Consider the following 23,751-nt stretch of genomic DNA (forward strand, 5'->3'; position numbering starts at 1 on the left):
GACATCGATTCACTGATCCACACTACCAGGCTATACAGCCTGGACTGGACTGGAGAAGTGTAGTCGGATGGTAACAAAGAGAGGGAAGGTAGTCAGAACTGAGGGGATTGAACTACCAGAAGGCAACATTGCAGACATAGAGGACAGTTACAAGTACCTGGGGATCCCACAGGCGAATGGGAACCATGAAGAGGCCGCTAGGAAAGCTGCAACCACCAAGTACCTGCAGAGGGTCAGGCAAGTCCTGAGGAGTCAGCTGAACGGTAAGAACAAGATCCGGGCCATCAACACCTACGCCCTGCCCGTGATCAGGTACCCTGCTGGGGTAATAGGCTGGCCAAAGGAGGAGATAGAAGCCACTGACATAAAGACAAGAAAGCTCCTTACCATGCATGGAGGGTTTCACCCCAAGTCCAGCACCCTGAGGTTGTACGCTAAGCGGAAGGAAGGGGGCCGGGGACTGGTGAGTGTCAGCACCACAGTCCAGGATGAGACAAGAAACATCCACGAATACATCACGAAGATGGCCCCAACTGACAGCGTGCTCAGTGAATACCTCAGGCAGCAGAAACCCAAGAAAGAGGAGGAAGGCGAGGAACCATCATGGAAGGACAGGCCCCTGCACGGTATGTACCACCGGCAGATAGAGGAGGTGGCTGATATCCAGAAATCCTACCAGTGGCTGGACAAAGCTGGACTGAAAGACAGCACAGAGGCACTAATCATGGCAGCACAAGAACAAGCTCTGAGTACAAGATCCATAGAGGCTGGGGTCTATCACACCAGGCAAGACCCCAGGTGCAGGCTGTGTAAAGATGCCCCAGAGACAATCCAGCACATAACAGCAGGGTGCAAGATGCTAGCAGGCAAGGCATACATGGAACGCCATAACCAAGTGGCTGGCATAGTGTACAGGAACATCTGTGCCGAGTATAACCTGGAAGTCCCGAGGTCAAAATGGGAGATGCCCCCAAGGGTGATGGAGAATGACCGAGCTAAGATCCTGTGGGACTTCCAGATGCAGACGGACAAAATGGTGGTGGCTAACCAACCGGACATAGTGGTGGTAGACAAACAGAAGAAGACGGCTGTAGTGATAGATGTAGCGGTTCAATGACAGCAATATCAGGAAGAAGGAACACGAGAAGCTGGAGAAATACCAAGGGCTCAGAGAAGAGCTCGAGAGGATGTGGAGGGTGAAGGTAACGGTGGTCCCGTGGTAATCGGAGCACTAGGTGCGGTGACTCCCAAGCTAGGCGAGTGGCTCCAGCAGATCCCGGGAACAACATCGGAGATCTCTGTCCAGAAGAGCGCAGTCCTGGGAACAGCTAAGATACTGCAAGAGGACCCTCAAGCTCCCAGGCCTCTGGTAGAGGACCCGAGCTTGAAGGATAAACCGCCCGCAGGGGCGTGCTGGGTGTTATATATTTATATATATATATATATAATATATATATTTATATATATGTATCCAAGGCTCTTTTAAACCATGGTTAATAAAGTAACCAGAAAGTTAATACCTGGCCTTGGCAACGTGGGCCTTTTTCTGGCATTGTCGGCTAGATACGGGTTTGAGAGCTGTGATCAGTGCCCAGATATCTCAGACACACAAAATAATGGTCATACCAGTGTGCTCAGCTTCACCCATGCTGACTAAATGTAAGAAGCTAGATAGCGGTGTAAGGAACAGATATAAGGAGGTTAGTTTTCAAAACAACAATGCTTGTGTATGCCGATACCTCCTGGTTGCCAAAGTTAAATGTTTTGTTTGGAGATATCAGGATTGGAAATAAAAGTACAAATGTTGCTGACTCACTGGTTGACGTGGACTTGTTGGGGTTTTAGGCAGGGTTGTACAAAATAATTTAGGCCACAGGATTCTTAACTGACATTGTCCAACAAGAGGTTTTCATGAAAGGACCTGAGATTGAAAACCGTGGAACCCAGCTAGGCTTGGGAGGGATATGAAGATGGAGGTTAACAAGGTTCCTTGAATGTGGCAGTGTGTTTGTGAGGATTAAGATTGCCACTATTGTGCTAAAGACGACCACCCAAAACTTTTCTTTGTTTATGGGCTGGTGTAGGCAGCAGATGGCAAAAGCTGCTGCCCACAATAAACAGTTTAATGACTGTAAGGCACAGGGCTTTTTCTTTGACATCTGAAAGAGTGTAACTGATGAACAGATATACAAATAGAAATTCTGTGTTGTCCCAGTGGCTGAGCCTTAACAGCAGATGTCTGAGGCAGGGGCATATTTTATTATTTCTGGACGACTTCCTCCTTTGTAGCTCGTAAAGACAGTATGAGAACCTCAGTATTTCACAGGCCCACTTTTAGAGCAACCGCCCACCTGGGAAAGGGTGCGCAGCTGCTGATGAAGGTTAAGGTATTAGGGAATACCACCATTAAAGGGGTGGGGGATGTCACAAGGTAGAATATTTGGGCTAATGTGCTTTGCCAGTTTATTTTGTGCTTGTAGTCTTTTAGCTTTTTTTCTGCATAGTGTAGGTTTTATTTTTTTAGATGTCTTGATTTTAATTGCTATATGTAAAGTTTTAATAACCTGCCAGATTTAATGACTGTATAATTGACCTAAATGAGGAGTGTGAGAGAAAGCTGCCAAAGTCTTCAGCCTGGGGCAGGTCACTGAGGAACATTTAGTAGCTGCAATATGGAGATATAGGTAGGAGAGCTGATCAATACCCGGAGATATTACAAGTAGCCTAAGGCAGAGGAACATGGGGAATGCCAGAGTAAGATGCCAGAGTAGAAGATGTGCTGCCATGACCACCTTGCCACTACTAACCGACCATAACGAGACCCAAAACTAGATGCTATGGTCAAATCTGGAAGAGCCAAAGGGCAGAGCCCAGAGCTTCGTACACCTCTGTGAGTAACCTGTTTCATCTCTTTGTGAAGCAGCCGGACTAGTGTCGGGATAGAAGGAGTTCCAGAGGGGCATTCGGGATTAGGAGGAGCTGTGTCGGTGTCAGAGTTGTTTGCAGCAGCTCTGTTTTAGCAAAAGCGCTGCCCAGTGTTGTCTTCTGTGCTATTGGGAGGGAGGCACAGTGTTGAGGGAGGAGGTGTGATCACTGACTGTGGCAGGCTGTTTGATATGGGGATGGGAAAGGATCATGCTTTGGGAAAGGCCTTTGATCTGAAATCTTGGACAGAGTAACACAGACTGGACTGTGCTGTAACAGCTTGTTTGTCAGGCTGGTGTAGCTTATTTGATTTCATTTGTCTTAATGTATCGGTGTACAATATCTTATGAGTAATATTTTTTTTGACAAGTTAAGTTTGTTTTCATTTAGGATTTGAATGCTCAACTGTTTTACTCTTTTTAGTCACTTTTATCGACTAAAGTTACCTTCTATTTACAGATTGTTTTCTTTTATTATTGAGAGGGAAATTAAAATGTGTGTTTTTTTCCAAACACATCCTTGCTCCAGTCTCTGTCCTTGGGCTAGGTTGCATTGCCTTCCCCTGTGGAATCAAACCAAAAACTAATAACTTAGAAACAAGATTTCCCCGGCTCTTTAAAACCTAGGTGGCATTGTCATTAATAAAGCAAGTGGAAAGTTATCACTTAGCCTTGGCCTCACAGAGCAAAAGAGCAGAAACTTCACCGTAGATACAGAATTTGCAAGATGAAGAAAACAAGACTCCAGTCAGCAAAAACACTGTAATGGCTCTCAAGTAGTTTTACTGACATCAGACTATGTCTAGAAGTCTCTAAACATGAAGGCGTATAGATGACTAGAGATTTTAGAGGAGCTGAAACATGTCAGTGGGAATATTCAAGTCTGGAGCTGTTCGCCTTTTCCTGCAGTTGGACACCTGCACCAAATGGATTCCTCTCTTGCCAGAGACAAGTGCTCTTTCATTTCTGTAGAGACGGGCTACACCATCTGCATCTTTGCAGAGAAAATTTCATAGTGCAGAAAAAAGAAAGAATCCCAACTGAAACAGAAAATACCTTCCAAGCACCACACTGTAAAAAATAATTGTTGCGAAAACCCAGAAACTCAAGGCAACCGACTGCATTTACGTTTTTAGGTTCTGATGGATAACTTATAATTTCAAGTTTAGGAGAAAAGTTGCTTCAATTAATGTTTTTGTGTTTACAAGACTAATAACTGTGCTTTTTCTTAACTCATATTTTATTGTTTTACCAATGTAATTCCTAAAGTTTACACAACATATATTTTTTTGTTTTGCCAATCAATTTCCTAAACACAAAAAAGTATACGTTGTGTAAACTTTAGGTTGCCTTGAGTTTTTGGGTTGTCGCAACAATTGTTTTTTTACAGTGCATGTGAAGACCAAAGAAGGTCAAAGAGTACAGACAGTCATGGACTTTCATCTGACGTCAAAAGTATAAACTCCACAGCATTAATATTAAATACTGTATATACTGTACCCTGTAGGTGTGTATGCATCTGTTATTTCTCAGTCTCAAAACCCACCTAGAAATGTGTACTATATTAAACGCCTCTTTATAATGTATGTGTTACGTCTCAATCTCAGAGGACTAATGTCTATATCAGTGCAGTTTTGTGTGTGTTTGATAACAGGTCAGACAATCGAAACCTTCATCTAACAGGGTATACGAGTGCTAGCAGCCACGCCAGTGTATATTCCTCACTGAAGCCATCACATTTCATTCTGTTTACAGTCCACTCACTCCCCACAGCCAGATATCAGGATTCCAAGGCAAACCACATGCTCCAGCACGAGGCCAACACCAGCTATACTTATTGGGTATTAGACAGCCCTGCAATCTCCGTTTCATGAACAACTGGTCTATAAACACTATTGATTTTCACACTGTGGTTTTTGGCACATGTATCTAGTGGATTGTGGGCGTTCATCACAGCGATGACTAGTAATGAATAATAATGCAGACTTATGAGGAGACAGTCAGAAATGCTTTTGTTTTTTTGTTTCCTCATCCGATTAAAGCTGTGGCTGCAGGTGCTAAATGGTGGGACCCTGAGATCTTAAGGTGGAGCAGGTACAAAGCTACTTCAGCTGTGCAAAACTAAATAACAATGATAGACATGGAGGAAATAAATAATGCAACATATGATAAAAAAAATATCCTTAACTCGATTCTTAAATTGCATTATTTTGTATGGAGTCATGCCATTATTATTGACATCTTTAATTTCAATACAATATGAAAAGCAATACACCTTAACCTCCTCTGATAACAACAATCCAGTTAGAACTGGCATTTCTGCAATATGTTTCAATTTGTTACAGATCAAAGAAGTTTAGCTTAATATGAAACTTTAAATCTTAATTCTGAGGATAATTTTATCTTGCCCAAACAATGATATGGACTAACCACACTACTGTTCTCTCCCTAAACCACTGTGCTGTCTGTAATTTGGTTAACTGTGGCCCAGTATAGTAGATGAGTAGGTTACTGCGTTTTTCATTTGTGTTTTTCAGTTTCAGGCAGTGCCTTGCTTGGGTCACATTAAATCCTTACTCGTATGGTAAAGTCTCAAGAGAGTACCGGGTCACGTGGGCTAAACAAACACTTCAAGATTTCATCCCCAATAAAGCAAGCCCTGTAAAAGTTACTAGTACAAGCCAGGTTTTATTGTAATCTGTTTGAAGCCGTGTTAAGTTTCTCTCCAGGAATAAATCCCCACTCTGTGAGTAATTTATCACGTTCTCAGCTGTGTAAACACCGCACAGTGGTTCGCTCAGAAACTCACCAGGATGCGCAGCAGCGATGTACCAGGTGGTGTGTTTTCAGGAAGGCTGATGTTGTAGAGGGGTCTGCTGAAGATGGGGCGGTTATCATTCTCATTGATTAGTTCAATAAAGACGCGAGCAAATCCCACATGATCCGAAATGGATTCATTTGCATAAAGCTGAGAGAGAGAGAGCAAGGAACAGAAGCAATGAATACGCACAGACATACATGAATGTTGCCTCAGATATAAAGAATAATTAAAGGAAAAAACAACAGATTATTATGCATGGAGGCTGTTGGTTGCATTTTAAAAAGTGTAATCTGAATTTGCTACTGAAAGAATTTATTTAAGATTTACAGTGTGCTACTCTGACTCTATAAACAACTCAGGGTTAAACTGAGGTGACAAAATAGCAATTTCACTGTTCAAACAACTCGGCGCTGTTTAGAAAGAGATATTGCTCCAGTCTAACTGTGCCTTGTGTCCAAACAAATCAAAACACTTTTCAAGAAACAAAATGAAGTTACATTCGGGTTTTCTTTTTCACAGCTCTGGCTCGGTCCACAGTTCATTTCCATTGATTATAAATCTTTAAGCTACTTTGGGCTTTTTAATAGATATTAGCAAAAAACAAAACAAAACAGGTAAATCTACAGGGCACAACTACTCAAACTAAGTTGAAAAACTTACTGAAAAACTGAAGCTGCGAATCTGTTCGAAGTCCAGCGGCATGGCAACCCTCATCCTGATGTCGGCACGCCCTTGCACCGCTGTGGGGGAGATGGTGAAGTATTCTGAATTGTTTCCTGTCAGAAACACTTGGAACATGCTGTTCACCCCCTGCCATAGGAAGGATAAGAGAGAGGATAGAATAACAGCAAGAAAATTGTGTCTTTAAAAGATGGAGCACAGTCAGGTGGCAATATATACTGAGTCTAACCTGCGAGTGACAAATGTGCAGTATACGATCCATGGTACTGTATATTTAGCAAGTCAAAAGAAATCACATTTAATTATAGGAAAAAAACATGTCTATCTATCTAGACAGGATAGATAGACAGCATACATATTTTTCATGCATTTATGGCTGTTGTACCTAGAATGATGTATATCAAAACCCTGCACATAGTCTAGTAATGTTAAGTAATAACATGTACTAACAACAGTGTAGTAACTGTATGATATTCATGTGTTTTCATTTAAATATTTCTCTGTCTTTGCTGATAAAATGATAAAATTGCAGCTATCCTAAAGATGAATGTATCACTAATGACAGGACGCAAGACACTTGTAATTTATACCTGTACAAATACATGAATGATGTGGAAGGTTTATTCTCTTTTTCTCAATAACACTAAGTGCAATTCTCTTTTTCTGACAATGCTGTATTTTATTCTGTTGTATATAGTATCTTATTCTTATTCTTTTTATCTTATCCTATTCCAGTGTTTTTCTTAATTTTTGCTACTGTAACTTTGCACTGTCCACTTTCTGCTGTGACACAACAAATTTCCCATGTGTGGGACTAATAAAGGTTATTTTATCTTATCTTATCTTATTCCAAACATTTCTTTTGATATGTCACATGTGTGTGTTTGTATTTAAAAATAATAGATTATTAGAGTTTTGGATTTTCTAATTAGTTTTTTTCGGTTATTATGATCATATATCATATATCATATATAAATCTATATAGCCAAATACAAATACAGCCTCAACAGGGTCACTGTGATATGAACATTAATAAAGACAAAAATTAAGGATATTTCCGGTATTTTATTAGTTAGTTTTCCGAGCACATAATATTATTCCAGTTAGTTCATTTATTTTCTTGAAAGTCTATTTTTTTAATTATTTTTCCCCACATCTAGTTTTTATTTTGAGTTGTGTTTAATTAACAATAATAACCCATCTTCAAAACCAGCATCAGCATGTAGGCAGCAGCTTTTTTTATTGTCGGTCTTGAGCAGGATGTTTCTTTTCTGAGAACAACTGTGAAATATGTTGAACGCTCATAATGAAGCAGTTATAAAAAGGCACACCAAACAATTCACCAGTGAAGAAAATGTTAAATCGAGACGGAAGAAGCCAACTCTAAAATTCCTTCAGGATGCATTTGGCGTGGAGGAGTGCACTTTGTACAAAAAGAACAAAGTGACAAGCCAGAATATTAATAACAGTAACACTGAAAGGTCCAACTGTGATCAGACGTAAGAATCAAATCATCACCCATACCACAGATTCATCGCTTCTCCGTCTGTAAAACTTGGGTCACAGTCTAAGTGATACACAGAATTTATTCCCCATTTATTTCCCACAGAGCTCTAAGAGTAAGTCAGACTGCATGATTACCTAGCCAAAGAAGAAAACCATATGCTTTGCGCACATTGTGTGTTTTGTGAGAGAGGAAAAGGAGTTGATGTGATCCCTGGTGACAACCATGACTATCTACCTCAATCCAGCTACATTCGTCTGTGTTTGCTTTCTAGCTCACTGCAGCGTAAGTTGCCAGCACAATGTTTATGATTATGTAGATTATGTGAACATGAAGACTGATTTAGAAATACTATGTTTTGTGTCATTGCGGTTGTGTAATGAAAAAGTATGAATATGAAATTTGGAATAATGGAGGGAAAAAAACCCCAACTCATCTTTTCCTTCTTTACTTCTTTTTCCTCAGATAAATCCCCACGTGCAGATGCATTATGGGTAAATATAAACCAGTGACATCACATGTCTGAAATACCTGTGGCTTTCTTGAGCGGGAGAAAAAACCCCATCTCTAGGTCCTTCCTGTCTTGATGTATAAAGCTTCAGGGCAGCCAATCATGTAGCCATTGTGGCAGACAGAGGAAGACGGGTGGCGTGGTCAATTGGCATTATGCTGCCAGTTGAAATAGCCCCCTTGTTTTTGTTTTCGTCTGTGGGAGAACCATTGTGGCTGATGACTCCTATTTAAAAGACCATCCAATATGCAGGGATGTCACCTCAAACTGCCCATAAACGTAATTGCCCGTCCATTTGCTTCTGCCTTTAGAAGCCCCCAATAAAAGCATCCTGTCAGATGCAACTGCCACAAAGTTTAGTGACAAGCTCCAGCAGCAAAAAGTTTTTAAAGATGCTAGCCAAGTAGAAGAGGATATGAAGGCAGCGACAGGCAGAGAGGTAACTACCACTTGTGTCATAGTCTAAGAAAAGAAATGCCTGCCTATAATCCCTTACACATGGAAGGAGTGAGATTACAGAGCAGGTGTAGTGGAGTGTGAATGAGTTTGTGTGTATCGGCAATGACATGCAGGTTTAAAAGATCAAAAAAGCAATAAAAAACTGCAAGACAAAAAACACCTCGTGGGCTTTACTCCTTGCAATTGATGTACTCGTGGCTCTATCACAGCAGAGTAACAATGCAAGACTGGTAGAGTTTAAAATGCCCCGGAATACGTTTTCTGCATTTTCTCTTTATATTTTTTCCATGTGACACTTTGCTTTTTAAGCTCTTTTTGATGCCTTTTGTTTTGTTGCATGATGATGACTTAACAGTGAGCTGGGGCTGCTAATGCGCCGAATCTGGTAAGTGCTTTCGAAAGCAGCATCAACGGCGAATCTAGTGAATTAAAACCGTCTCGGAGCCATTCCCCCATTTGCAATAAGCAATCTTAGCCCAGATATGTTAGGTGTCTGGAAGCCTCCCCTGAGCGAACGCTGATATTGGTGGTGGTAAAATGTTGGTTGCTAACCTACAGAGAGACCTCTTATCACATGCCAGGTGTCTGGGTCGTCACCCCACCTGCGTGCAGCAACATGCTTGCAGTGCTCTCTTCTCTGCTTGCTGCTGGAACACAGGCAGAAGCAAACACGCCATCCCTAGAATGGATAAACAGACCTGCTGCTAAATATTCCTGCTATCTCTCCTTTCAAGTGCTGTATTCCTCTCCCGACTGTTTTCTTCCTGCTCCACCAATTACTACGACTTATGATTTTGCTCGCACTGACTACTTTCTGCTCAATCTTTTTTCCTCTCCTCTCCTCTCCTCTCCTCTCCTCTCCTCTCCTCTCCTCTCTGCAAGTCTGTTTCTCTTTATTCTCTACCTTCTTTTCTATCCACTTGACTCACAGTTATCTGTCAAATTCCACCCTGGCGGCTGCTGCGCCTGAATCAATCAGAGTTGACTAGCTTTCGGCTTATCTGCACCCTAGGTGATTGATTTTCCTCGTTAGGTATAATTTGATGCTCTATCCCATCTCTTCCAGAGCAAATTAAATTGTAGTCGAGTCCAATGCGCTGGTGTGAGCGAGCGTGTGCATATGTGAGCGAGGGAGAAAGAAAACGAGTGAGGCAGAGCAAGCCTAAAATGTTTGACTTCTGTGTATGTTTTGGTGTCTGAGTGTATGTGACTGCGTGTCACCACAGTAGGCTGATAGATACAGTAAATGGGAAGTGGCGGGCAAACCAAAGGAGGCTGTAGTACACTCCTGCTGACAATCCACACACACACACACACACACACACACACACACACACACACACACACACACACACACACACACACACACACTGCTGCCTGACATAGTGAAATATAGTTTCACAGAGTGGCTGATGTTCTTTTTTGGCTGTGCATTTATAAACAAGATAACAAGCTAGATTAAGAATGTATCTTGTTAGTGCCAATCTATTCCAACTGAAAGTAAAAAAGTATGAAATCTGATAAAAAAAACTTTACTTGAGCTATCAATTCTGCGTGTTCCAATCAGGTTTACTATTTATTTATTGCAGTTCTAATCACATTCCCTTCATACTGAATATTGGATCTGCTTGTATGATGCAGGATTGCAAAATACATCTAACATTTTCTCACATCCTGATTTACTCTTGTTCTCTTTTACACTAGGATACTGTACTGTACAATAGAACAATGTAGCAAAATTAAAGGTCTAAGGCAGACAGAATATTAGAATGAATGCCTAAAGACATGATTTGTCTTTGTTGCGTGATTTCGTGATTTTATCCATTTAGACATTTCATGTTTCCCCAAAATTAAATTTAAAGATTTCTAACAAAACAAACAACAGATTTCTTCTCTCTTCGCTTATTTTCTATAAATTTTTGGCTTGAAGATGTCACACTGTGTCCATTATTCAAATTATATCGGTTCAGTAATGATATGAGTAGATAAATACCCACTTGTAGCATTTTCATAAATTACCAAAATTCTGACAAAAGCCCTACCAGGTTTACAAGAAATGGTTGATTGATCATAATCCACCCAGGGCTATCACCACAGGTGGGTAAGCCATCAGCATTACTAAAGGGGCAAATTTCACCGGCTAACTGGCCACCCCTAGATGTGTCTGGCTCACAGCCCTGAGGATTGATAGATGAGGACTTGGGGCAAAAAAGTTTGTTGAATATCTGCAGTGTATGCATCAGAAATTGTTTACTAAACGACTACTTTTTTGGACATAGTTTTGAAAGGTCACTGAAGTTGTCACTGGAAATACTGAAAAGTTTGATTGTGTTATTGTTTGGTTGTTTTGTGCATCAGGATTTTTGACATGTAAAGTTTTGCCAGCACTGATCTAAGAAGTCTTGAGTTGTGGGCAAATACGTGTTTTGTAACCACTAAATTCAATCACTGACACGAGAATATTTGCAGCAGATGCCATGAAAGTCACTTCAGATGTTCCCGACATATTGCATTCATTCTCGAGTCTGATCAAATGTTCTCATGTAATTAAAAGAAAGGTGTTGATGAGACTAGAGAAGCCAAAAACGTAATGCCTCCCGCTACAGCTGTTGTCAGCACAGGGGCATACAAATGTTGTGAACACTGGAAGCCATTAAGATGTGATCTACCCACCTCGTCCTTGTCTTCTGCCTGGATGAAGAGGGGCAGGGCAAAGCCCACCTGTGCCAGTTCGGTGATGCGGACCCGATATTCAGAACTGTTGAACTTCGGGGCGTTGTCATTCTTGTCAATTAACAGGATGGTGAAGGTGGTCACCACCGTTGCCCTAGATGGACTGCGGTCATCATTCAGCTCGGTGGCCTAACAGGAAGCCAGAGCAGGAAATGTTCATCAGAGAGAGAAAGAGAGAGGGACACAGAAAAAAGGAGAGAGACATAGAGAGAGTGAGAGAGAGCGATCCATTTGATTGGACTGAAAATGTCATTCTGGATGGAGGCGGTCAGCACGCAATCTCACTCGGTATTTACAGCTGTTCATTTATTGGATCAAAAGGTGGACAGACGGCCTAAAAGCAATCACAGAAATAGGCTCAAAGTGAGGCCAAGAGAAGGCCAGCACATGTACATCCACACATACACACTCATACGCATGAACACACAATGAGATTTAGGTGAAAGAAGTCCAATTGAGGAGACACAATTACACACACTCTGTTTTTGCCTGCCTCAGTTATTGAAGATGGCTGCCCTCTGAAATGAAAAAAATAGGAGGGAAAGATAGAAAGGGGCAACCGCTGTCTTTTATTGATGGGCGAGTGTCACAGGCAATAGGAGGAGAAGCAGAAACAACATGCCAGTCTCTGGATAATCAGATAGTTTAGCCTCTTTCGTAACAGTACTCCAGAATAATTTGACCTCCACCTCCACGTGCTCAGCGCTATCTAAGCTGCCTGAAGTTGAGAAATTAGTTGTATTACTACGGCACACTCCAATCAATAGCAGCACCAGCTAAAAAAGCACAAGAAGAGGAGAGAAAATTTAGAGAGGAGGGGGAAAAATCCATACCTTATAAATACATTTTTGGGTGACATTTTTTCTTTTCCAGCCTTTTTGCTCATTCTACTTTTCTGGTTAGTAATTATTGATTTCAATTAAAAAGACAAGCCTGAGCCTGGAATATGTTTGCCAGAATCTCTTTTTGTATTAAACCTCAGAGCCAAATGTATCTCAATGGTCTCTCGTGTAAAAATGTCACGCGACCTGCTTTTTATTACCAATAATTGCAGCCAAATCAGTAAATGCAAGAACGCCAGAGAGGCCATTTGATATTTAAAGGCTGTTTATCTTAAGGTGTAGCAGATTTGACTTGTCAAGCTATCAAGATCACGAATGCAACATTGTAACTACACAGAAAAATGAGGCCTTTGTTCACAAATCTTTCCGCTTTCAGCAGGACTTGGAAATCCATTTCACGCACCCTCACACCCTGTGGGAACCACTCGGTGTACAACGGTGGAAGAGAAGAAATAATGACAACAAAAGTGGAGGACTGGACAAGGTGGCAAGGCTGCGGGTCGGGAGGTGGGGGGACAAGGGGGGACGAGAGGGAAGGAGTGACATGCTAAAAAGCCAAGTGAGACAGACTTGGCTCATGGAGGGATACAGGGATTCAGAGATCACACCTGCTTCAAACAAAAGAAAAAGGGAAAAAATGGAGGAACAAAGGAGGCTTCAGCATTAAGGAGGACTCTAAATCCTCTTCTTCCTCTTTCTTGTTCTCTGCTCCTCTTGTTCTAATATCTGCTCATTCAGCACGAGCCTCTGGAGGGGACATTATCACAGAATCACAAGCATGAACATGGCCACTAATGAGCCCAATAAAAGCACTTGAGTTTGTCAGAGTCTCATTTGTGCAGAAGCATATTGACAAAGCATCTAAAGATATACTGCACGCACATCGTACATATCTAGTACTAACTGATTTCCTGCATAAGCGACAGACTGTATATCCAGTCTAAGAGGTCTGTTTAGTTGGTCTTTGGAGACTATATCTAGCCTAGATAGAAAACACTTTCATATCAAAGTTCTCTCTTAATCCAGCGGTGAAGCAGCCTTTCAGTCTCTTGTCTAGGCCACGACAGTCCCTCCACCCCACACCTCCCCCCACATTCAGCAGCTCACCCTGACAGTCAGAGAGAATCCTGCTGAGTAGAGGGGGTTTTCTCTGTCCAGCTGCCCATTCACTGTCAGGGATCCACTGATGTAGTCCAGGGCAAAAACACTGTTTGTGTTTCCTAGATGGAGTGAGAGAGAGAGAGAGAGAGAGGCAGACCAAAGAAAGTCAGAGAGAGAAACAAAACCGGCATGGTTGATAATTCAACATGTCTCCTGGGATACAACAAGAATCCTCTGGAAGGGAAGGTGGTGGATGAGCCATGTGCAAGTCTCTATTTCATGTAATATGGATACTGCGTTCACTGTGCTGTCTTTTATCTCTGTACCTCCCTTAGGCTGGTCGACCTCCTCCAACCTGTCCACAAGCTGCTTCTCCTGAACCCGCTTTATTTCTGTCACCCTCCCCTTCCACTGCCTTCAGTTTTTCACTTCTTTATTGAGTTCATCTGTAATTTATGTAGTGATAATGCTGTCAGTAACTGATTGCAAGCATGGGTACACATCCCGGGAACTACAAGCATCGTGGCTGATATCGGAAAGATCTTTCTTTTTAAATATCGCTGTTAGTGTCACAGAGACTTTTTTAAAAATTAAATAAATGGGCTACTGTTTTGTTTGTCTGTGAATTCTCATATGCAGGCATAAAACCATTTGTGCTTGCACCATGAGTCTCCTGTATCATTCGTGCTGCTGATTGGCAGTTCAATCGCAATAAAAGCAACAAAGACGATGCATGCTAGCAAGAAAGGGTGTGATGTAGGATATCAAATGTTTTTAAGTTTGAATTTAAAACGATCTTTACTTAAAAACTAAAATCCACAGATGAACTTAAAGAACATATTTGGATGTATAATTTGGTATCAATAGAATCTGTAACATGATAGGCTTACAATACAGACTGACTGCAGTCACCCCTTTTTGCACGGGTTGATAAATTGCATTAACTTTGTCATACTCCATGCACTCCTTCAGAGAGGAGCATTTCAAATTATGAACGCTGCACTGTTCTCATTAACAAGTTCAAGTGTGTTCACTTCAATTAAACAGGTTAAAATATTAGACCGAGGCCCACTTGAGTCCTCTTCTAATATTTTCTTATTCCCTCTCTTCCTTTTCAAATTACCGTCCTTCTCGTTAACTTTCACACCTCTCTCACACTTTTCTGTGACACTTTCTCTTTCTGTCTCTCTCTCTCCCTCTCTCTCTCAGACACCCTGCTAATTACGCCCAGCAGATGGAGAGCACAAACAAAAGTACACCCAATGGCCCTCACCTCTTCACTTTTAATGTTCTCTTGCTCCAGCCCCGCACTGCCTGGTATCTGCGTCTCTCAGATCAGATGCTCAAGTCTCACTCAGAGAAGCTAATGCCTTTACACTTTCAGTGTGATCCTTGGCGCCGATGATGTGTTATATGAGACGTGAATAGCCCTTTTGAAATCTCTGGTAAGTAGCACTTTATAAATGTGAATGTTATTACAGCAATCTGTTCAGCTAAAGGCAAACAATGGAGGAGACAAGACTAAATGAGATCAATGAATGAATGGGAAACATACCTAGGACTAATTCAATTACACCGTGTTAACATGGAGCACTTTAACTCTTTTAACAGCGGCCACCACAGCAGGTCATCTGTGATGTCACACACTGCAGGTTAAACAGGTTAATGTGAGAGAATGATCAAAAATCGAATAATGCTGAACAGATAAATCATAATCGACTAAATCAAAAACATCTGACAAAAATGAGCACTACACATCAGCACACCATTATGCTGTATGCCAGGGTTGTGAAAAATAAGGCCTAGGGCGCTAGAATTGGCCTGGAATAGACTAGCACACCGGACAGCTTTAGAAAATATAAAGGACGGCATCACTTTTCAATTTTTACCTGTAGTTTCAGAGGTTTTACAGCTTTTCCTGCTAGTAAAGACGTTTCCATAGCCTTTCATACAACAGTAAAATAATAGATACACAAGTTTGTTTTTTTTACTATTGACTATAGAAATTTATGGATTTTTATTAATTTGTTTTTACAATGGCCCCAGTTAAAAAAAAGTTCTATTGTGAATTAAGAAGAATTTTCATTTTAAATTATATTACACAATTTAGGTCGTAGAATTTAAGTCATGCTGACAGATTTCTTTCATTTGTTTTGGACACATTTATTTATTGGTTTTAACAAGTTTTACATAATGCATCATCGGTTTCTTTCCTTTACTACAGCAGGATTTTTTATAATGTAGAAAAACTAAGTCGCACTGTTGAAATTGCACTACTTTTTCTTATACTGAGATATCTGAGACATTTAATGTGTATTTTAACGTGCTTATACTGACAGATAGGAGAGTTTGACTGGTCTGGTCCATTTGAGATTAATGTAAGCTGTATGTGGCATTCTATGTAAAAATGACTTCGACGCTAGCGTGTTCAAATTTAATTTGAACACGCTAGCGTCATAAACAGTGTGGTCATGTTTAACTAAAACTTGGTATTGAAATCTTATAAGGTTAAGCACCACAACATTTAACATGTATCGCTTTCAGTATGGCACAACTCTGAACGAGAGACACTCACATGATTGGACTGTGCATGCCTCCTGTGTCAAATTTAATACCATGTTTGTTATTTGCAATAGCATTAAGACATTTGTTTAGGATGCTCTTTTGCTATTTCCATGCAGAAAACAGATTGCTCAGTCTGCACCTGTGTGGATGGTCGGAAGCACCTGCTGCAGTACGCACACTTAGAGGGACTCTGCTTTTGGTGGCAATGACGGCGAGAGCTAAACATTTACAGGTGTGGTTACACTTCACCATAGTTGATACTGAAGCCTTTTGCACATATGGCAGGGTGTTTTGTGGCACACATCAGTGTTGTGTCTGAAGGAGAGGGCCTAGAGAAAAACAAAAAATGAGCTCTTGAATTTATTTGGTTTCAAGGCTAACATAACTCCAGTTTTGGCAGATTACAAACATATGTATACTGTATTTACTTTAGGGTCCTTTCAGTAAAAATTTAACAGATCTGTCTGAAATACAATTTGAGGTTCTGTCCAGAAATTCGTTGTAGCTAATCCCCTGGCTTTGTCATAATAACATAAATCAGTCATGGTTTTTGTAGCTTACCAACCATTACTTCTTTTACTCTGCAAAAGACAGATTATTTTGTGTGAACGTACAACAACTGCAATTATTAAAAGGAAAGTTTATTGTGACGGTAAACCACTTTACATTTTGAGACATGACTCAGAATTCATTTCTCAAATTGCTTGTTCATTAGCTTTTGCATGATTAAACTAACTTCCTTTCACTATATGACATGATAAATGCAATATCCCCCCAGAATGCATATTCTCTTCACATGCGGATTTTCCCTTTTTCTGAAACCCTACATTCACAAGTAAGAACACTGTGAACCTCGAGCTACACTTTGAGCGGGATTAAGAAACATTCTCTTTCAGATAGGTTAGAGTAATAGCTGAGGTCTAGACTTCAGAGAAACACGTTGAGATGGTAAGTCTATAGTATACAACGGCTAGGGGTCAACAGATTAACCCATGCCTGTGTTCCCCACTCCCCAGTCGGCACTCTATTATTGCCCTGTATCTAGTCTGGAATGGAAGGGAGGGAAACTACAGAAGAATGAACATAGAGGAGAGGAGCCAAGCTAGCAAAGAGAGCAAAGCTTTGGGGTAATTGGCATTGGACTGAGGCCAAAAGGTGGAGAGTAGGATGTAGAAGGCACAGAAACTACTGCTGATCATATCCAGCCTACATAATGAATTTAGTTATGTAAGTGATGACAAGTGCCATCTATCTATCTATCTATCTATCTATCTATCTATCTATCTATCTATCTATCTATCATCTATCTGAAATATAAAGATGCTGACAAGGATTAAAACCATCATAAAACCTATCCTTTAGCTTCGAGACTACCTTATTGATGAACTGCACAATGACTAGTGAGCCAATAAGCCAGTAAGTCTGATGTTTTCCAAGTTGTTGGTTAACATTAGACTTACTGGCTTATTTGACTTAAGTCAAATTTAATACTTAATACCCCAAATTTATTTAGAGGCAATCGCTATGATTAAAACAAACCAAAGAAACAAAAGACCATTGGTATGAAACAGCTTTGTATTGTTATATTACCCACTTACACACTTAGACCTCATGGTCAGCATGAATAATTCCTATGGTCACAAAATTGATTCTCAACATGAATTTGACCAACAATCATTTTGGGCCATTTGCTAAAACGGCAGATGCTCTCATATTTCTTTGGGTGACAGTCCTAATAGGTGTAGAACACTGAAAATGACCACAATCGGAAGCAGGAAGACAATGAAACACAGGATCAATAACACAGAATATTGCAAAAAGATGGCCACATGTAAGCAATGTAATAATCCTGCAGTAACCGCTAGACCCAAGTATCTTATTAGGAGAAGTATAGTAGTGTGTTGATGTAAGAGTGTGCATGGGGGGAAAAAACACAAAAAAACTGCCAGTTTGTGTTATGCACTAGTGACACTAAGCTGACACAACATTCATTGCAACATTTCTTTTTGCCTGATGGGAGAGGCAGGCAAGTTGATGTTGACAACAATTGTTAGAGGTGGTGGGAGGGTAACGCGCATCAGGGACTTAGACCCACTCTGTGTGGGCATCTTGCCTCTAAATTGCTTTGTCAGCTTCAGTGGCCTGACTAGAATGCCAATCTTCTCCAACAGCCGCCCCTTGCCCGGACGACTGGGTGCTCACCTGGCCGAGCGGCTATCGTGCATACACAAACACGCGCATCTACAAAAAGCTCTAGAGTGCCATGCTGTAATGTACATTTGCGAGATAACAGCAGGCTGCTGGTTGTACTCTCTGCATGCATCCGTTGAGAGGCTTTGACTCGTTGCTTCAGGTTCCATTGAAGGGGCCTTTGAAGGGCACCGTTGTGTTGAGCTTGACCAGAGAGACAGACTGAAATTACACAGGGTGACTCAGAGGTGCCACTGAGAAAGAAAATATAATCATAATCTAATTGCTGATGCAAAGTGTTCTCCAGTGCTCTGCTAGGACACAGTGATTAGACCCCCAACGGATGAAAATTGCTGTTCAAAGATACACACGCACCCAAATTATACACAAATAACAATAAACTCCTTATTTGAATTTTGAAATTCAAATTTGTTATTATGAATTTGTGTTTCGTGCGTGTTAATATTTTGCCGTTTCAATTCCAAACTCCTAAGAAGAAATTCAAAGATTTGTGTACGTGTGTGTGTCAGAGTGCATTTAGTGCTAACCAGGAGAGTTTGACTCTGTGATGTGAGACTCCAGGGGATTAGCCATGCTCTCACATTACCAACAGTACTGGACTGGAAAATGAGAAAGCATGGCATGATTTTGTCTAGAGTGGCCCTGCACACTCAAATTCATCCACTCACGCACACACACCTCGAGAAATGCCCACAGGCACTGAGACACACACAAACTCACACACGCAGCTCTTATTTTCTGGGAATTTATAATGTGCTCAACAGCTTCAATGGCCAGTGCTACAATTACAAAATAAAAGAAATCCAAATAATTTGCCACTTTTGAAGAATCTCGGCATTACCAAAGAATAGGTGGAAAACACGAGTGTAGATTTCATATTATGTATTGACAAACACATTTACACCCTTGCATCATTAACAATGGAGTGAAGGCTTATTTCCTGAGAACAGTTTTGTTATTGAAATTCACTCCCTCACAAAGAGCAAAGGAGCGAGTGTAGACACAGGGGGAAAACGGGCTAGTGATTCTGAGCGACTTCCGTGTTCTAAGTTGAAAAGTGGAAAACTTACACGTGTAGTTATTATGGGAGGATTGCCCTGGAGAGCAGAAGGAATAAGGGATCTGATCTGATGAGTTCAACCAGGCATGCGGCGCGTGGATAACAATGACTTTCAGCCGAAACAGGACTTCTCCGAGTGTAATCGCCATGACTAAGCTAGTGACAACTGTTTTTTCTAGTTTGTGACAACACCATGGGGGCGCTGGAACATTCTAGTAATGTGATATGGCAAGCAGCCAGTGCTTAGAGGCTCGGGGCTAAGATTTTGTGTACTTTGCTAAATGTACACAAATTAGTGTCACTTTTAAGGATTACGCCTACAGGCATTCATATTAATGATGAGGTTTTAGTTATTGTCTTCAAACTACACTCGCTTCAAAATCTAAATGAACAGCTTCTCACTTACACTGATTTGCTTATGCACGTGCTCATCTGTGCATTCACACAAACCCTTTAGTGTATGACAGCTACTAGTGCATATGTATGTGCTCCTGTGTGTCTGTGATGTGAAGTGATAATGCCATTGGCAGACAAGCTGCATTTCATGAATACTAAATGAATTAGCTTCATCAAAAGTTTTTTTCTTCAGAAAAGATTCAAGGACAAGTATTGTCTGAGAATGTGTGGCACATGAAACCTACTTCCGTTTGCAACCTTTGGTTGGCACAGTTAGTAAGACGCACGTAAGCGGTCTTTGTGCTTTGACCCTTCCTGCCTTACTTATGCTGTAACCTGATGTGCAGCTCCAGAGACGTGGATCCCTTCATTGCCAGCAACCCATGTAAATGCTGTTAATGGTGTTGGCCATTTGCTAGGCTATGTTGTATGCTCTGCACAGATTCTATAGATGTATAAATTAAGCTTTACTTTCATGAGTATCTCTACACCGAGGATGCCACATGCATTTTACATCAAATGGCACATACAGCCCACTTTGATTTTAAGCGGGTGGGACTCGTCAAACTTCCTATTTCTGTCAGTACATTCAGCAGCACGTCTCACTTTTTCTATATAATAAAACATACTGCTGTAGTAAATGAAAGAAATCTGTCAGCACAACTTAAATGATAAGTAATAAATGTGAACTTATGGAAAAAGTACTGAAAGCTCATTGTCCAGACAGCTGTAATTATAAATCAGATTTTTTTTTTTATATTTTGCAAAAAAATGTCCTATTTATGGAGGCATTGTAAAAAACCAAAACAATAAAATCTCATAAAGTTCTATAGTTGATAGTGAAATAACAGATAATTCTTTATCTATTATTTCACTGCAGTATGAACGGGCATGGGGAAGGTCTTTATTAGTAGGAAAACAGTAAAATATAGTTAAAAGTCTAAAATATATGTCTTTCTTTACGTTTTCCAAAGCTCTCAAGTGGGCCAGACCAGAGTCTTTGCTAGGCCAATTCTGACCCCCGGGCCTTTTGTTTGACACCCCTGCTCTAAACATTTAGACAAATGCTGCTTTTCCAGTAACGAGTGGGAGGATTGCCGAACAACAGTGGAATTTTTTTCCATAGCAGTACTTATTGACTTGAATTTACAACAGGCTCTTGCAGCCACTTATCTTTGAATATGCTTAGTGAATCCAATGAGATGTTAGCCTTTTGAGCCTCTACCAAAAGAACTAGTCAAATTTGCTTGTTCTATGACATGGGACATGATCCCACACCCATCGACGTGACATGATCAGGCAAAGCTGGTGGCTCTTCTACCTGCAGCTGAACATTTTCTCATATCTTAGTTTTTTATTGACTTATGTGTGAAAAGTGAAATTAACAGCTAAGAACAACAACAAACGAAAAGAAAGAGGAAGAGAAGTACAGTTTACCTCTACCCTGCTGGCCAACAACAATACTGTTGGTTTGGTAACGTTACAAATAATTGAAGACAGTCATCCCATGACCATTGTTGGAAGTGTGTGGGTGGAATGGGAGCCTGTCCAACTGCAGTTTGGACAGGGCATAAATCCTACTTTATTACATATTTATTAGGAACAAACAGCATTAAAACATTCTGTGTGCTTCCTCCAGCGACTTTAGCTCAAGATGCCACTGACCTAACCTAACCTCAGACCAACACAATTCTCATCCTGGTCACAGATGTATGTATCCACGATCCACAATCTTCAGGTCTCATGAAAAATAATTAGGCTTACGGCTATTGATTCCTGCATTTGGTCTGTCAGCCCAAGACGTCACAGTCTCTTTTCAACTGAGTATTGAACTGGCAGTCTGGTCTTATCGCCAGTGTGTGTATTTGAAGTGTATTTGTAGCAGCATGTTTGCGAAAAATCTTGTTGGTGTCTCTCAGTGAGACTAGGCTAGACTGATTTACCCTATTATCTGATTTTTTTTGCAGCGTGCTAGACAATACAAAGTCAGGTTTTGCACAGTGTACAAAACAGCAGCGGGTTAGAAGACAGCAGAAGAGGAAATTGGATTTGACACTGGGAAATGCTGTTGTTCACAAGCCAATAGCTTAGAATATCACTTCTTAAGGCCAGCAGTGTCCTCTTTATCCCAAGGGTAAATGAACAGAACAGCAATTGATAAACCTTCAGTGTATGCTGGAAATACAACAAAAGCAAAACAGACCTTTTATTACAATGAAAATACAGACCAATAACTGAGCTCAAGAGTGGAAAAGAATTTGAACAGCTGTGCAGTTTTTGTGGTCTTTGAAGGTGCATTGCTCTGCTAGCAGGGGCTGCTGCCTTTGAGGAGTGTTGTTGCCATGCGGGGTGTCCTTGGTCTTCCACCACATCCAGTTGGCTAGCACACGTCAGAATAACACATGGATGTGAGCATCATGTCCTCACAACGCAGCAGATTTTGCATCGTAAGGAGATGATCAGTATTATTGACTTCACATGTCAGTTGCTGTAATGCTGAGGCTGATCACATCATAACAAAGTGAGGCCTGGACTTGGCTGTGATTGCATTTGATTGCTGCACTCTACTAGACACCACTAGACTTCACTAGTCCTGGGATTGTGTCGCAATCAGCGTCCCGCAGACTATCTGCCTTCCCTGAGAGATTACATAGCATCGGGCTGTGGTGAGCCTCAGAGCGTCTAATTGAAAACCAGCAGAAATCCCCGTGATGCGACAGTGACAATAAGAGCTCCCTATAGAATAACAGGTATTAGGCTTGTCCATATTACAACATGTCTGCTGATACAAGTTAGGCTGTAGTTGCATGGAATCAGAGCATCAGGGTGTAGCAGTACTGAGAGATAAAGATATGTGAGGAAAGACAGACAACGGGAAATAATCGCCTTTGCAACTTATCAGCGTGTCCAGGCAGGAAATGGCATGCCTGTACCTGTGACACCGCTTTGCTGAGGGCAGGCTGGAGGATGTCCCCCTAATACTAACTGCAGTGGACAGTGGGCACCTGTTCTGTCTCTGTGTCCATAGGCAAATGTGTATGTGCAATATGTGGTCTTGCTCTTCAGGTTCCTGACAGACTTCAAAATACCCAGTGAAGTTATGATATTGTAAATCTGTACTACTTTAGCTGCAAATTAAATAACATCTTTGCTGCAGTTTCCCAGCACGAAGACGCTACAATGAGAAAGGAAGAATGGTCTAAAAGGAAAGAAAAGTGTAGCGATGGAAGGAGCTTAGAGTGGGATTAGTTGTGCTTGCATGTGACAAAAGCGATAGAACCAAGCACACAAAGATAAACAAGAGGCTGATATGAAAGGCTTGGGGGATGTCCTTTCGTTCTGTGAGACGCAAGGCTGACTTTTATTCTGCTTATTCTTACACTATCATTACAGCGCAGAGGAGAGGCTACAGAAACTTTACACAAGCTTAACTCTTATCCTAACGGACAGCAATATTTTTGGGGCAAGACTGCTTGCCTCAAGTCCTCTGTAATAGAAATCACAGAAAGCAAGACAGAAAGTTCTTTTTAGCAGGTAAAATATGTTCAGTAGGTCAATATTGGGTATTTTTGATATTTCTTAAGATGAATACTGTGCTTTAATTTCCTGTTCTTTTCTTATTTCTCCGTTCCTCCGTCTGTGTCTGTCTGTAAGTGTGAAGTACGTGATCTGTCCGAGCATATATGTGTGCAGACAGACACACATGAGCATGTAGCGAGTAGACATTGTGCTAAAATGAGTCCATCTGGGCTTTAGAGTGATAGTTCCTTAGGTCATTGGGGGTGTCATTGAGACTGACTAGTGTTGTCTGTGTTTCCCCCATGTCGTCCTCGGGGATGGGTTTGAGCAGATGATGGCTGACGTTTTGGGATTGTTTACTGCTTGAGTTGATGTTCAAAAGCTATGGTGTAATGCTATAGATGTGGATAATGTAATAATATGC

The 23,751-nt window shown here is 41.0% G+C and overlaps 1 protein-coding gene across 1 annotated transcript in view; it reads right to left on the reverse strand.

Annotated features, from left to right (window-relative positions):
- cdh23 (cadherin-related 23) overlaps positions 1-23,751 on the reverse strand; it is a 189,346-nt gene that overhangs the window by 84,100 nt on the left and 81,495 nt on the right. The window contains exons 10-13 of the mRNA XM_039621895.1: positions 13,583-13,695; positions 11,574-11,762; positions 6,406-6,555; positions 5,734-5,892 (exon numbers count right to left, since the gene is read on the reverse strand). Of these exons, the coding sequence (XP_039477829.1) occupies positions 5,734-5,892; positions 6,406-6,555; positions 11,574-11,762; positions 13,583-13,695 (611 nt within the window). The remainder of the gene's footprint in view (positions 1-5,733; positions 5,893-6,405; positions 6,556-11,573; positions 11,763-13,582; positions 13,696-23,751) is intronic.

Source organism: Oreochromis aureus, linkage group 13, assembly GCF_013358895.1.
Source record: "Oreochromis aureus strain Israel breed Guangdong linkage group 13, ZZ_aureus, whole genome shotgun sequence".
In the NCBI taxonomy this organism is placed as follows: domain Eukaryota; kingdom Metazoa; phylum Chordata; class Actinopteri; order Cichliformes; family Cichlidae; genus Oreochromis; species Oreochromis aureus.